This window comes from Hyaena hyaena, unplaced genomic scaffold (assembly GCF_003009895.1).
Source record: "Hyaena hyaena isolate Hyena2069 unplaced genomic scaffold, ASM300989v1 scaffold_178, whole genome shotgun sequence".
Taxonomy (NCBI): domain Eukaryota; kingdom Metazoa; phylum Chordata; class Mammalia; order Carnivora; family Hyaenidae; genus Hyaena; species Hyaena hyaena.
In genome coordinates, this window is record NW_024080807.1 from 2,692,032 (window position 1) to 2,709,159 (window position 17,128).

Consider the following 17,128-nt stretch of genomic DNA (forward strand, 5'->3'; position numbering starts at 1 on the left):
GGATAGTAAACCCAAATTTGTGTGACTTCGAAGTATGCGCTTTTAACCACTACATTTCCTGCTGTATTTGGGTTTCCATATATGATTCTGATATTAAGTAACCCAAACAGGAGATTCTATTTATACTGCAAATAAAAGATAAAAGAAAAATCATATGATTCTAAAAAAAAAAAGAAAAAAACCCGGATACCTTGTAGTTATGGTATCTTTCTGTCATGTAGAGGATTTTTTTCCCTGCTCTTTGTAGCTGTTTTATTCTTCCAAGAAATCCTTAATAGCTTCAGATTGTTACTCTATTTGCCTGGGCAATTGTGGATCAAATTCAGTCTATTTGATAGGAATTTTAGGGTCACTGGATTGTTCCCGGCAGGTCCCTCCGTGCTGTGAGGCAGCTCAGCACTTACTTACCACCCAGTGGTTATTTGGGGCAGCCCATGGAGTTGAAGGACTGGACTAGGTTTCCAGCTGCAGGAAAATGAATGGTAAGGAAATATAGTATTAGGACATTTCCTTCCCAATTACAGAACCCTCCCTGAGGGAATTAAGAGGAAATAAAAAGGGGGATGGGGAAAGAATGGAGCCTAAGCAAGATACGTGTACTGTGGGATTCCTGCCAGTCTCTAAGAGGATCTTGCTACTTGGTGCTGGAAGCAGCGTTTTCCAGCAAATTCCTGGTAATATCGAAGCCACATGGTTTGAGTCCATAGTAATTGATGGATTGTATCATCTGATGGAATCATTAAGAGAGAAATAGCACACGTAAATTAAAATATGTTAACTTGCTTACACTGCATCCCTTTAATTGTCACCTGTTAGAAATATGTCCCCCATTCCTCAAGGAAACGTGGGCCAGCCATCTTCACCTGGATTCTTCTGTTCTCAAATAAGTACAAATTCAGCCCTTCCATTTTAAATGCTTCCTCACGAAGCCCTTGCTGACACTAGGAAATAGAATGCAGAAATGAATACCATCTGCACTGTTATCTTTACTTGCTAAGGAAAACAATTCTGACCACATGCTCCAAAATATGTGTTCATATGTAAGATTAGAATTCCTCACTGTGTTCATTGTGTGGTGGAGGGCCAGCCTTCTGCAGGCTTGTGGGCGAAGAAAAGAGGATGGCATTTGCTCTGTCCTGAGAGGGACTAGAGTAGCATCATGACCCCTGTAGCACTTGTGTGGTTGGGTAGTCACACTATACACTGTCCTGAGTACCTCTGACCTCTAAGAGGTACACCAGTGGCTGCTACGTATCTGCCCTAGTGCTTTTCTAGACTCTTCTTAGATAGCGGGTGAAGGGAGAGACCTTTGTGCCTATCAGCATGAGGGGAAATGGGTTTGAAAAGACTACAAAGGCTACCTTATTTAAACAGAGATGAAATTCCATAGAAAGATTATTTAAAAAATAACTCATTCAAATACACCTTTGTGTATGATTGTACTAGACTCCCCTTCCTGATTCCCGAATTCCTTTTGAAGCTTTAATTGGAAGGAGGAAGTACTGCCTGACCACACTTCCTGATGAAGGGAGCCAGCCATGTTCTATGGTGTCTATAAACCCTCGGAGGACTGCAGTTTTCTGGTGCCACTGCCCGAATCCCTACGAAAAAGAGTTCCTTTGACTCTCTGAGCTCATGTTATATTTAGTTTTTGGTAATTTAGTTTTAATTTATCTCACATTTATTACTAGCTTTTTTTTTTTTGAAGAATTTCTATTTTGTTAGCTTCATGACAACTTGTAATTATTTTTTACAATTTTTTAATTTTGTAAAATTTTTAAATTTTGTAATTTTTATAACAGCGTCATCAAAATGTAATTCACATACCATATAATTCATACATTTAAAGTCTACAATTCAGTGATTTTTAGGAGATGCACAGATTTACAACCATCACCGCAGTCAGTGTTAACACATTTTCAGTATCTCCCAAAGAAAGCCCATTAGCAGTCATTCCTATATTCCCCTCCTTACCACTAAGCAACCTACTTTGCGTCTCTATGAGTTGCCTCTTTTGGATATTTTGTAGATAAGGAATCATATCTTGTAACTGGTTTCTTTTACTTAGTGTAACATTTTCAGAGTTCATCTACCTCATAGCCTGTATCAGTACTCACGTTCTTTTTGTATTGCTGAATTACATTTCATTGTGTGCATCGACCACACATTGTTTATCTACTCCTCTGTTATTGGATATTACCAGCTTTATTTTCTTTTTAATAAGTTTGCCTTTTCCCTTCAACTAAGTAACTCTTCATGTTTTTCATATTCCCTGTAGGGTTTAGTATTGTGTCTTACAAGTTGGTAAGTGGGTAATCAAATATTTGTTGGATGATTGCTTGTTGATTATAACTGAAGTCCTTTTTTTCTGTGGTTGTTATAATTCTGAGTATGTTTCTTATACTCTAAAGGTTAGTAATGGAATTATTTACAATACCATTTCTCTGGTTGTAAGTTGGAGATGACTAAATGGCCCACATTCTATCTTTAGGCTCCAGATGGCACTGAATCACAGTCAGTCAGAACAAATGAAAACAAATATCAAGGAAAAGATGGTATGTTGGACCTGTTCTCTTGTATTTTCCTGTTTATTAGCATAACAAACCGATACAACCTTTTAAAATATTCACCTCCAGGGGCGCCTGGGTGGCTTAGTCGGTTGAGCGTCCGACTTTCGCTTAGGTCATGATCTCACGGTTCGTGGGTTCGAGCCCCGCGTCGGGCTCTGTGCTGACTGCCAGCTCAGAGCCTGGAGCCTGTTTCAGTCTGTGACTCCCTCTCTCTCTGACCCTCCCCTGCTCATGCTGTCTCTCTCTCTCTCTCCTAGAAATAAATAAAACATTAAAAAAAAAATAGAAAAATAAAAAAAAAATAAAATATTCACCTCCAAATTCTAGTAAACAAATTTTATTAAAATGCTAATATATAAAGTGCCCAAGTAGATGATTACATAAGGCTGAGAATATAGTGCCCATTGATTTTTTTTTTTAATGTTGGTGTATCTCTGTTCTACATCTCTATGTATAATCCATTTTCCCAAATGCTTACCGTGTACCAGGTATTTTGTGTAGTAGGTACTGTTCTTGACCCATTTTACAGATGAGAGAACTGATGTTTGGAAATGTGAAGCCACTTTCCCAAGGTCATACACCTAGTAAGTGCAGCCAATGGATTTGGAGCCCCATTCTGAAGTCATAAGTTCTTAATTCATGAATGGATTCCTTTTCAGAAAGTTTATAAAGGCTTAAAAATTAGGATTTTTGGGGGGCCCTTCATTATAATTCTCCTATTCCCACTTTTTCTCTTCTATACCTATTATTTCAGAAATGGGTTAGAATTCCATGGCGTGGATGAAAATAAATGGTAAGACCTCACTGGCGCTTAATCAGGAAAGAATGTATAGCTCTTTTACTTATTTGCAAAAAGAAAAAAATAGTCTAAATTAAGTTTAAAAATTTAATCCTTACTGTGTTGTTTAAAAACTATCACAGTCTGCGGCTGCCGGCTTCCAGCTCAGGGACTTTTCCTTTTGTTTTGTTTGTGTTCTTAAGAGTGTTAATACCATGAATGGTGTTGTATTTGGAGCGGAAGGGCAGGAGAAGAGTACAGGGAGACTGGGGAGGGCGCCCACCTCATCACCATCAGGTCCGTCTAAGATTATAAGGGATATTTTGGAGTCTTGGAACAGCCAGTATCTCTGTTTTTCTTTCCATACGTTTCTCAGAACTTCTCTCCTGCACCCCGCCTTTAAAAATAAATGAACAGGCACATAAGAAGGTGCATGTGAGTGTGTATGGACACGTACATGTCTATGTATTTATATCTATAAAAGCACTGGCTACTACATGGAGATTTTTTTCCTTATATTTTTTTTTTATATCGGAATGAAATTACTGAGTGCTTCTCCACGTCTGTGTAACCAGCAAACACTGAAGCGGCAAGCAAGCTAGAAATAGCTGGTGCTGGCCCATCGGGGACTTGGGTCATTGAGAGAGACAGATGAACCTTTTGTGCCAGTGGTCAGGATGCCTTGGGGAAGGATGACTGGCAGTGGCCCAATGAATACTGAGGAAAACATTGTCCTTTCTTGATGTTTTCCCCCCTCACCAGAGGTGGTGATGTAGGCTGTATAAACAGAAGCTCTGGAAGACAAAGTTCATTATATGAGTCCTTTCCCGCCTCTCTTGCAGCAGCTGAGTAAAATGTGACAGACTTGCCTGGTTTACATCTACTTTTCAGCCTCCGATCAGAATAATAAGACTATATGTGTAACGTCATATGTGTAACACCGTGTCGCTGAGTGTATACCGCTCACCTGTTGTGAGCAATGCCGTAGTCTTGCCGTAGTCTTTCAATAGACAGTAAATTAACCAGTTTCATGTAAACTTTGAAAGGTTCAGAATGAAGTGCGTGGAAAACATTGTCTGGAGTTCAAATGTGGAGCTCTTTCTGTTTGAAATTTGAAGGTGTGAGTGACATAGCCTATTTTAAATGTTTTCCTATACTTGGGCTTTGATTGATGTTCAGTGAAAGATATTTATCCTAAATGAAAAAGTCATGAAGTCTTCATGTTGCAAGAGTTGTCTCATTTCAGATTAATCTGCTAATTATTATTCTTTTCATGAAATTATACAAGTCTGTATATATGAAAAGCCTATTGTTTTATTCATACACTTAGAAATATTAATAATATCCAAATAATTTTTAAAACTTTCACGTTAATATGGATATTTATTTTCTCTTGATTTCCGTGCAGGAAGGAAAATCCTCCTTAAAAATGCACTTTGAAGTGAACAATTAAAAAACTTTAAGGAATTTTGTAAAATATTTATAAGCCAGTGCTATTGTTCACTTCGCCACCAAGGAAATTATACTGTTTACACTTTAGGACTTGAAGAATCAAAAGGTTTATCTCTGAATTCTCTGTTCACTTTTCTAAGAGTTGGCCATTGATTCATGGATACTTTTATTAGCCAATGAACTATCCATTTCTTGCAGTGGTGCCTCTCAATCACCCTTCTTACTGTTTTTCCTACTGTCTACCATAACTTGATCTGCCATTTGATCTCTTAGGCTTTTATACTGCATAATTTTTATTTTTGCCACATTTTGGAGCAAATTCATGTATTTTAAGTATATTGTAATTGAATTATAATTTCTCTCCTCAGTTTTGAAATCGGAGGACATTTTGTGTGGGGGGGCAGTAGTGTTCATTGTAACTCTTACATGGGGGTGGTGAGAAGGAAAATATGGGGTAGTTTTAAAATTCTTGTCCATAAACACTCTGCTTCTGGAAAGGTAGCTTCTAATTTAAGAAAATGGCTAATCATTTTCCCCCCCTCTCAGAATGGTTTCCTAGGAAACCAACATACATATTCACAGTAAAACATATAACAGTATAAACCAGCAGGAGAAGAAAACTAAAATTGTCCTTTGGCATTTAAGTTAATACTTTAAAAATTAATTGTAAAAAGGTCTAGTTATTCTAATTAAAAAATTGTCACAAGCTGTTGGAATAGCAACACAAATAATATATAAATGTGCCGTAGGTGGCAGCAGATAATTACCACCGAAGAGCTTCAAATTTCTTCTTATTTTTGGAATTGGCCTAGGGCAGTGTTTACTGCCTACTGCCTTCTTTAACTGGGAGATGCCACCAGGTCCACCTCCTGTAGTTTGCAGGGCCCAGTGCAAACTGACAATGTGAGACTTGTTCACATTCCAAGGCAGCAACAGGAGAGCATTAAACCCAGCAGGGAGCGCTTCTGAACACAGAGTCCAGTGGCTCCGACGATCACAGTCCTGGAAGCCGCCCCTGCTTATCAAACAAGTCATGAGGCTAGATTCATGTTTATTCCTAGTTTTTCATTGGGTGAAACAATTGTTTTAAATGACTACAAAGATAGTTTTCTGAAGGCAGCAGTTTTAATAACACACGTATATATGTGGCAAGCCTTTGTTAAAATTTAAATCAGCTTTACCTTCTGTTGCCTAGTTGTGTTAGTATGTAAGCATGTAAATGCAGTGTGTCAATTTATTTTGTAATTCAGAGCTGTTTGCTGTGAATTAGAAGTCTGCAGTGAAAAAAATAACAGTAATCCTGTCATTGGTTCCAAGGTTTTTCTAATGTGAGTTGCATTTAAACCAAAAACTTAGCAAATAGTCTAATTTAGAACCATCTTCCCCAAAGCTTTAAAGCTGGTGTTTTCAGCAAAGACGTTTTCGAATGTAAATTCTTTCCTAGAGGATTAACAATGGACAGACAAAAAATTTTGTTAAACTATTATATACCCTTGAAATGTTGATATAACTATCCAGAATTTTTTGGACTGGGTTTATAGTTGTGAGAACCTTCTTAGTCTTTGATATAATTGGTTGCAAAATCTGTTGGTTCATGTACCAGGTACTTGTAGAGCTGACTCCCACTGGGGTAAGTTTTTGGCACCAAACTTTGGAATTCTTACTCTGATAGGTAGGTAACATTCCAGATAGGAACAGAGGGGTGTGGAAGAGGTCTCTTCCAGGAATCTATTCCAGTGTGAGAAAATGAAATGGTATATCACCAGTTCCAAGAGAGAGTAAAACTAACCTCTTTCCACCCCCCTCCCTACTTTTTGTTTTTGCTTTTAATCTCCCAGTGTAAAATAAAAAAACAGTTAAGTCTACTGAAGTTTTGTGAGGCTTTTCATTCAAAGTTTGAGATCATCTGTCACTGTTGGAATTTGGCCCAATCTAAGAATTGTGACCTGTGAGAAAGATGCCACAATTGAACTATGGACTCTAGTCTCCACCTTCCCCGTACCCTTCATGCACCGTTGGTAGGGTTCTTTGCATATATGTTTTGCCTTTAAAATATCCATTAACTACTGACTATAGTAAATAGTACTTCCTCCAAAGGTTTGTATATACTTGACATAAAGACATAACAAAAGAGATAAAGAAAATACATTAATTGAGTCATTGTTTTCCCAGACCAGGCATCTAGTCTGGTTGTTGGTGAAAAAGAGCTGATCCCACTGGTTCCTGAGGAGGCACCTGCCTCGGAAACAGACATCAACCTGGAGGTGTCATTTGCAGAGCAAGCAGTCAATCAGAAGGAGAGCTCCAAGGAGAAGACCCAGAAGAGCAGAGGTGATGAGGCTCCATTACTTGTACGTAGTGCACTATTCGCGTTTTGCTAAATATAAGAGTATATATTTTTCATCAGCTTTTTATTTTGGAAATTTCAGACCCATAGAGAAGTTGGAAGAATAGCATAGCAAACAGCCCTACAGGATTCATGTAGATCCATTTGACAGTTAACATTTTACAAACTTTGCTTTTCCTCTTTCTACATCTATTTATGTTGTGCTATTAGCTGTGCACTCACTTTTTTTTTTTTTTTAGTAAGCTCTGTGCCCAGCGTAGGGCTTGAACTCATGACCCCGACATCAAAAGTCGCATGCTCTCCCCACTGACCCAGCTAGGCACCCCCCTCCACTTTGCTTTAGCTTAACAAAGACCTACAAAAAAAAAAAAAAACCCAAAAAACAAAAAACCCACAGCTTTAAGAAATTGAACACTAAAGCAATAATTTTATTTAATAACGGTCATATTAAAATGTTCCCAGTTGCCACAATATTGTCCTTTATAGCTTCTTCCTTCCCCACCCCCATCTGGAATTTAAATAGGGGTTGTATGTTAACATTTGATGTCATATCATTTGTTTTTCTTGAATCTAGATCACATCCCTTGCTTTTTCTTTAATATTTTTGAAGAGTCCAAATCAAATTTCTGACTTTGTTCCTCATGACTGGATTCAAGTTAAACATTTTTGGTCAAACTACTGCAGAGATGAGGTTTATGCCTCTGATTGCATCATCAAAAGAGGGGCATGCTGTCACCTGGCCCCTTTATTGGTGATGGAAGTTTGACCACTTTGGTAAATAAGATGTTCACCAGATCTCCGTATTATTAAGATACTTTTTCTTACATGCAGTTAACACTAATTTGTTATGCTTGGGACTAGGTGAGTATCCCATTTGTCAATAACAACCAATTGCCCACTGGTTTCCCCATACGCTTGTAATCCTTGCATTGAAACAATAGTTAAACTAGTGTTTGAGAAATGGTGATTTTCTAATTTTTTAATTCCTTCCATATTGATTGGTTAGCAATCTTTTGTAATATTTGCTTTCTCTCCCTTTTCTCTTTTTGTTTTTGAATATTACTATGGACTAATGGCTTCCTTTTTTTTTTTTTCATTCATTGTTTTATAATCATTATTATGTTTTTCTTCGATGTTTGAATATACCTACAATTGACCGGTGGGAGCCCTCCAGGCTGGGTCCTATGTCATTTTTACATGCCCTCATTTTTTTACTTCTTTGCTTTCTAGTAGGAGATCTTCCAGGCTCACTTTGTACTTTTCTTCCCTCAGATCTGAAAGACTCCCATTTCTTCAAGGAGCCCTGGTTTCTTGTAGTAGCAGATAGTATTGAGAAACTAAGTTCCACGTATTGCATGTTCTTGTTGTTACTGAATGTCTTATATTTTTAAAAAATAAATTTATTTTGTAGAAATTCACACCTGCAGAAGTTAAAAAGATACGGTGAACTCCCCGTTACTTCCCTACTGGCCCCAACATTCATTAACCCATGGCTAATCCTGACCTATCCACACCCCCAACCAATGCTCCATCTGTTATTTTGAAACACATCTCTTAATTATATTTTGTCATCGATAAGTATGTCAATACATAGTTCTAAAAAATAGAAGGGTTTTTAAAAACATGTCCATATTACCATTACTGTACCTAAGAAATGCTAACAATTCTTAATTTCAAATATCCAATAAGTGTTCAAGTTTCAAGTTGTATCACAATTTCATGATTTTTTTCAAGTTTATTTGAATAGGATTCAATTAAGGTTTATGCACTGCAGTTGATTGATATGTCTTTTAAGACTTTTAATCCCTCCCTTTCTCTCTGTTCATTGTTCTCCCTTGTTCTCACTATCCTTTCTTCCTTTTCTTCCTCAAAATTTATTTGTTGAAAAACCTGGTTATTAAGTAATAAAGAATTTTCCCCCTCCAATTTCTCAGTTCTGGTTCTTGTAAGTTACTTGACAATAGATTTATCAGATTCAGGTTTTTCTTTTTTCTCCCCCCCCCCCTTTTTTTTTGACCAAGATACTTCATATGTGATCATGTATCGAGTCAAAACATCTAGTCTTTCTCTTTGTGTGCATTCAGCATCTGGGGCTAACCAGCACTTGGATCCATTAGTTATTAATGATAATGAGATGCTGTTTTCATTTCTTTATTCATTTATTTTTTTAATTTTTAAATTTTTAAAAAATTTATTTCTGAGAGAGAGAGATAGACAGTGTGAGCAGAGGAGAGTCAGAGAGAGAGAGGAAGACACAGAATCTGAAACAGGCTCCAGGTTCTGAGATAGCTGTCAGCACAGAGCCCAGCGAGGGGCTCAAACCCATAAACCATGAGATCATGACCTGAGCCGAAGTCAGACGCTTAACTGACTGAGCCACCCAGGCGCCCCTTTTGTACATTTATTAACTTGAATACTTCTTTTAAGAAAAGCTATCTAAAATGATTCTTTTTAATTTACCAATTGCCATGTATTGTTGGTTCCTTAGCATCTTCCACTAGTGACCATTTAGTGTTGTTGTATTTTAATGTTCTTATAAAAATAGAATTTATAGATGTAGTCATATACGACATGACTCTGGACAGAATTTCCCAAGTGTGTCTGATATACTTTCTTTTTTAGACCTAGAATTTTCTGTTTCCCACAAGAAACCCTGGTTCTGTTTAGTAGACGTATACTTTTGTAACTATGATCAGGACACTAGGACTGTGTGTTTCTGTGGGTTGGTCATTGCTTAAAGCCTGTTCAGAGGCCATAAGTGCATCAGGATCTTCTTTCTTCCATGCCGAGAATAGTCATTCTCCGGATACAGCAGGTGATATAATTAGAACACAAGTAATTACTTGTTTGTTTTATCCTTCGTTAATGCACAGCGTTCTAACAATAACAATGGTAACACTGCTATCAACAATATGATTACTAGAAAACAGTTTAAACTTGTTTTTCTTTTCTTCAGTTGTTTGTATCCTTGAGATATATCCCAAAAGGACTGTAAGGATAAAATTACTGTGCTTTAGTTTACGAAGGATAGTTATTCTCCATATGGTTAAGCCACCAACTGCATACTTGGTTGAGTTAATGGTTTCATTTTATTTTCAATTTTTAGGGATTGCCTTTATGTTATTTAATTTTGTTTTGTAATCATGTAAAATATTTACATGGTCCAGAAGTCAAATTTAAAAACAAGTTGTGCTAAACGTCTGGCTTCTATCTCTGAGCTATCCTTCTATTCTCTCCTTCTCCTTATAGGTAAATTTACCTTCTAGGTAACTTCTTTTTTATTTTAACTTTATGATTTATCCTTCTGTTCTTAGATAAATGGTAGCCCACTATACACACTTTTCTCAACCCTGAATTTTTTTTTTTTTGACTTTGCATTATATTCTGGAGATTGCTCCATAGTAACTTAGAGAAATGTTTCTCATTCTTTTTTATAAATATATCCTACTGCATTGTGAAGAGGCATCATAATGTAGTCAACCATTTCCCTAATGGTGGACATCTAGGTTGTGTCCAGGCTTTATCATATATTTTTAGGAATCTGGTTTTACACCTAATGGCAAAAGTATAAGAGTACATATCATTTGGCTTAGAGAGATGACCTGTACTCCCAGACTGTCAGTAGAGTGGGCAGTCTATATCTCAACAGATGGAAGGGGTTTTAAGTGAAGGCAGGAGAGTCTAATTTTTTAAAAAATGAAGACACCGTTGACTTCTAAGTTGTTGCTTCAGAAGTGGATTAGAATATAAATTAAGAGCTACTGCAGAGACTTAAAACTTCCTTTCTTATTTCATTCTCTGCTTAACATTTGTGCTTACCTACCTTCTTGATTTTGTACACGTAGTACCCCACTCTTCAAGTGACCTTCCCATTTGTATCTCCTTGTTGTTCTCTGTCTACCAAGGAAGTCTTAACCCCTCCTTTGGGGTCTAGTTTAGTATCTAACTTTATTATTAAGTCTTTCCTGATTGTGAATTTACATTAGATACAATGTATAAAATAATCCTTTAAGCTATTAAGATGCCATGCTTTTGATAATTATTGTCAATTTAATCTTGTATTTATCCTTGCATATATGCATCTGTTCATCTCTGTATCCATTTATCCATACGTCTTATAGAAGGCATGGACGTGTAAGCTTTCACAAGTTCTCAGCATGGTTGATGGAATGAATATTTATATTCACCACTCTGAGGCAGGTGTCTAAGCAGATAAACCTTAAATTCCATTTCTACTCCATGCTCCCCTGCTTCTGTAAATAAGCAGTAAGCTTTATGTGGTACATTGTTCTGTGTTGACTTCCATTTTTTAATTCATTTCCTTCTTCTTACAACGTTGGGTAGTCTTTGTTAATTCTTTATGATCTCTCACAGCAGATTCAAATTTCTCCTCTTAAATTTGTGGATCAGGTTTTATAACCTCTCATAGGCTTCAGTTTGAAGATGTAGCTACTACTTTGTTTTGTGTACCCACTATATCTCAAAATATGCTCTGTAATTATTTATCAAGTGATCTCATGATGTAGACATTACAATTCCTGATTTTCACACAAAGAAACAGTAAATTCTATGTGGCATGCTAAGGCTTGGCTTCAGTGACTCAAATTTTGGAGCTAGAGTTTTTTCTGGAAGGCCTTGTTGACTCCACTTAATGTGCCCTGAAGGTCTCTATCTACTTAATTTAGGTGTGAGTTTAAGTGGCTCTGTATTGCTGCTGCTGACAGCTTGTTCAAGATAGCTTAGGATAGCATATATATAAGATTCTGGCTTGTTGGGTCCATCATATACAGTAGAAATTTAATAATATTCCTTCAGCTTACTTTGGAGACTAAATATTAAGGATTTATTCAGAGATTTTAAGACCATAGTTTTAAAAGTATAACTATGGTAAATATATAAAAAACTATAAATATATATAATATATATTTACACAAATATAAATATATTTATATGAAAATATATAAATAAGCCTGTATTCTAGATGCATGCCTATATTTAGTTCTCAGGCCTTTATTCAGTTCCTTTGGATTCGTATTGAATTATGACTTTGGTTGTTTGGTTACACAGTTCGTGCATACTAAAGGCCAAAAAACTAGGCATGGAGGCCCACTGTGACAGTTTACTAGAGAAGAGAACACCTCTGGAGGGCAGTGTAAGAGGTGTTGTTTCAAGACTGAATGAGGACACTGAAAGCCTAAGGCAGACACACTTGTCTACAATACAAAAACAGGTGTTTAGGGTTATGGTCCTGAATTGTCAAGGAAAGCTTAAATTATGGCTATTTGCACTCCATTTAAAAAATTGAGAAAATATTGGGGCACCTGGGTGACTCAATCTGACTTTGGCTTGGATCATGATCTCATGGTTTGTGAGCATTGGGCTCTGTGCCGACAGTATGGAGGTTGGAGTCTGCTTTGAATTCTGTGTTCCCCTCTCTCTCTTCCCCCCCGCTCTCAAAAATAAATAAACATCAAAAAAATAAAAATTGAGGAAATATAAAAAAACTAAATTTGAAAGCTCATTTGTCTAAAAAAAGTATCCATTCTCTAAAAATGTCAATGAATGAAATAATGTAATAAAATCACATTTTACACAGGGAATAATCTTAGTTAAGAAATGTATTTCCTAACAGACCATAAAAAAAAAAAATTATCTGTGGAAGTTGACCAGGTAAGTTGACCAGCTTTCCAAGTTGAAGGTAAAGTCAAGTCCATCAGAGTCCATCTTTACCGATGAAGTGCCTCAGGGGCCCTTTGTATTGTGAGGTCTGCAAAAGAGGGGTACACTCTGCGAGAGCTGCCTGATTAATTTATAGTAACACATGGGAACCACTGACCTTATAATTTTTGAGAAATTTGATTTCACTTCATTCTTGAAGCACATTTTTCAAAAGGCAAAGAGCTTTTCTTTTGCTGAAATTGCATTGCTTTCTCTTAGCCAACGAACTGAACCATCCAGTCTATTAACTAAACAAAAATGACAGGGAACTTCATAAATATTTAAAGATGCTGCTATGAATTAAACATTGGGATGAAGAACTCCTTTCATTAAAGCACAATGTTAAATAAATAAATAAATAAAAGCTCATGACATATATTGCTAGGTAAATCAAATGTTTGAACTAATAGTATTTCCAGTTTCTCTAAACATTTACCTTGGCTAATTCTCTAAATAATTATATTACATGTGTTTGAGTTATTAGACCAATAGCTGCTGATTTTAATGAAACGTTTAGAACTGAAAAGAAAAAAAAAAAAAGAATAAATGGTTGGTGGATCGGATTGGTTCAGCCCTTCCGAAAACAATGCAATTGGTAGAAGTCTGGGGCCAGGCCTGAAGAAAATGTGACAAGTTCTGTATCATTTTGTGAAGCTCAGGACAAATCACAGGACAGTGAGGGAGCACCTATCCGGTGGCCCCGTACCTCACCAACCTTGATTTTATGCTTTTCTCCCTGTAGGGTGTGTGTCTTAATTCATTGGACAGACTGGGACAGAACCCGTGCAGTGTTCCAGGCCTGTGGCAGAGGAGGGATCCAGAACTGATTCCGTATGAGCCCTTGATGGGCTCCCAGCCCTGTGCCAGTACTGATCCACCTAGATTTCTCCCCGCATGCTCTGGTGGACGGAGAAAATGGAGCAGAACAGAACGTTATTAGGGAATTTAGAATCTAGAAGATCTGAATTTGCATCCTTCTTTTGTCACGGGCTTTGTGGTCATATTTAATCTGTTAGTAAGCCACAAGTCCCCACCTAGAACATGCTGTAATAGTTCTTACCTATTGGGACTTTCTGCGGAATAGGATAAAAAACCATTTACCAAATAAGGGTATTAACCTTATCATTTTTTCTTCTTACCTTACAGTAATATTTAGGCAAAAAGGAAAGGCATGAAATCTTGAATTTATTGAAAATGCTGTATGAAAGAAATGTAGTAATAACACTTTTTGAGTGTTTTGAGTGTTTACTTGGGTCATTTGGTCCTCACCACAGCCTTATAAGGTAGGTTCTGTTGTTATTCCCATTTTACGGATGAAGTGGCTGAGGCAGCACAGAGGTGATGAATTTGCCAGAGGTCACAAAACTAGTAAGTGATGGAGACAAGATTGTCCACGTATGGTCTGGGCCCCATGGTTCTCAACCCCCATGCACTGCACTGTTAACACTTACACTGGAAATTCACTTAGAACTGCGTATTTAATGATATCTGTTGCTATCATAAAGAACTATAGAAAGTTCTCTCTTGGAGTTGAATTTGCTTGAAAGAAATTAGCTGCTCAATTCCAAAATTTGTAGGTTTTAGGAAATGCGTTAAGACAATGATACTTAAACAGTTTGGTCTCATAATCTCTTTAGGCTCTTAAAAAGTATGGAGGGACCTTAAAGAGCTTTTGTTTTACTAGTCGGGAAGGATGTTGGTAGTGAAGACAATAACTACCATGGCTTCCAGCGCTTTGACAAAACCTCAGATATGTGGCCTTCTGACCAAGAATCTGTGATTTCCTAGTTTTGGGGCATTTGTTGTTCCCCTGAACTTTGCAGCTACTTCAAAGTATGCTGTGGCTGAACCATGACAGAAGGCGTACACACAGTTCTACAGAAATTATGGTTTCATGAAAGATTTCAAGGAGACGGAGATGGTTTTAAGTATTTTGGAATGTGAAGAATTTCTTCGGATTGAGTTCCATGGAAGTTTGTCACTAATCTCTGTTCTTGGTCTATGAAACATGGAATAGAGACTAAGGAATAGTTTCTCTTGATAAGTAAACAACAAACACTGTGAGAGTAGAGATTTTGCTTGCATCAGTTATTATACCTATGGAATTTACCGTATTTGAAATTAAAACTGAGACATTTGAAAATTATTAATCCACTTTACAGTATTACAGTTCCCATAAATAACATTTTTATGAAAAATCATCATATTTTCTAAAATAAATAATTTTTAAAAGCCTTTCTTTAAAGTTTATTTTGAGAGGGCGCACATGTTTGTACACGTGGGGGTGGGGCAGAGAGAGAGAGGGAGGGGAGAGAAAAAATCCCAAGCAGGCTCCGCACTGTTAGTTGTGGGGCTTGAACTCACAAACCACAAAATCATGGCCTGGGCCGAAGTGGGATATTTACTCTACTGAGCCACCCAGTCACCCCCTAAAACAAATTATGAAGTGTGCCATGGTTTTACATTGTAGCCACTCCAGTGTTTCACTGTAGTAGATAGAACTCAGTTGATCCTTACCTCCATATCTGTGTTTAATCTGTTGCAGCAGCATCAATCTTACACCTTTGGACAACTCCACTGTATAATCATGAGGGAATGGGAGGGGAAAAGGCAAATAATGCCTCAGTATTAATTTTTAAGCAGTTTTGACCTCATAGGTGCCTTGAAAGGGTATTAGGTAACTTCAAGTTTCCCCGGAACTTTCTTTGAGAATTCCTGCTTTAAGATCTGTCTTTTGCACTGATTTTTAGACCATGTAATGTTAATGATACGGTACAAAAATGAGCAAAGTAAAGGGAATAAAAGGGAACAGGTGAACATCCTTGGCCATTAAAGTAAATGAGGAAGTCAAGAGTAAACCCAAAAGATATAACCTTTATATCCTTTTGTATCAAACCATCAAAGAACAATCATAGTTTTTAGTAATCAGTAAATACAATAGGACTATAATTCATCTGAAATATATTAGGGAAATTCATGTTTTTACTTTGTGCTTTCTTATATTTAATGCATTTAATATTAAAAGTGCCTGAATAGGTAGTAGGTAGTATTTGGGAAAAGCAGAAAACAACAATATACCACTTATTTGCCTGTGATAGTAGTATCTCTAAGTCTCAGTTGATTTATTCAGTGGCACAAGTAATGACAATAGCAACAATATAGAGGTGCTTGGGAAGTGCCAGGCATTTAAACCCACAACAGCCCTCTGAATTAGGCGGCCTTCTTCTCCTTCTTTCCTTTTCTCCTCTACCTATTCCTTCTTTCTTCTTCTCCCCTCTACCCCCTCCTTCTCTCCACTCTCCTCCCCCTCTGCCATTTTCAGAAACTGTGGCTAAGGAATTGCCATATTGTTAGTGGCTAGTCAGTAGCTAGATGACTGGTAGACATCCTGGCTTCAACGCCCATGCTGCTAGTATCCATTCCACTCTCCCTGTCACCCCAGTGCCATACAGCCCTTCTGTACCTACCTTATCTGGGTTTTTATGACAATATTATATATTATAAATACTATATATTTCATATCATATTATACCTATAATATATATGACAGAATGTAGATAAAGGGTACGTCGTACGTTCTGGGCACTCACTCATGGCACTATTCATCTTTTTCTTCTTTCTCCTCCTCCTCCTTGTGATTAGTCTCCTAATCTTCCTTGGTTCATGAAAGTTAGTAACTAGAGTTCTTCTCTTTCAGTGTTACCATCTCTTTTGTCCTCTTTGCCACTGGGATTAGTACTCCTAGTACATAGTCTGGTTGCGTCGTCTGTTGGACCTCTCACATATTGACTCCTCATTGGTTTGAGGACCATCCTCATGACAAGATGGCTCTTCATCGTGACTGTAGACATTCTGCCAGAGCTTTCATTGTCACTACTCTGAGCATAGCTTCTTTCCATTGTTGCAGTTTGGTTGTCTTTGACTAAAAAAGGGGTTGGGTACTATAAACCTTTACTAATGGTACTTATTTTAGAGTTTCAGATTGCCAAAAGACAAAACGGGAACCACCAGGATTGGTGACCTGGCACCCCAGGACATGAAGAAAGTCTGCCATTTAGCCCTAATTGAGCTGACTGCCCTCTACGATGTATTGGGTATTGAACTGAAGCAACAAAAAGCTGTGAAAATCAAAACAAAAGGTAATCTTGAAATAAAAGACAGTTGGATTTACCTCAGATGTAGCTAAGATGGGCTTTTCAGTGGTATTATTAGAGGGAGAAAGACCTACAAAACAACTTGAATACATCTGAAGCTCAGATTCTA

General features: G+C 37.2%; 1 protein-coding gene across 5 annotated transcripts in view; it reads left to right on the top strand.

Annotated features, from left to right (window-relative positions):
- The window catches only part of ARHGAP18 (Rho GTPase activating protein 18), a 193,391-nt gene that overhangs the window by 136,678 nt on the left and 39,585 nt on the right, over positions 1-17,128 (top strand). For all 5 annotated transcript variants that reach the window (XM_039240413.1, XM_039240409.1, XM_039240412.1 and 2 more), the window contains exons 4-6: positions 2,492-2,555; positions 6,973-7,151; positions 16,839-17,004. In XM_039240413.1, the coding sequence (XP_039096344.1) occupies positions 2,492-2,555; positions 6,973-7,151; positions 16,839-17,004 (409 nt within the window). The remainder of the gene's footprint in view (positions 1-2,491; positions 2,556-6,972; positions 7,152-16,838; positions 17,005-17,128) is intronic.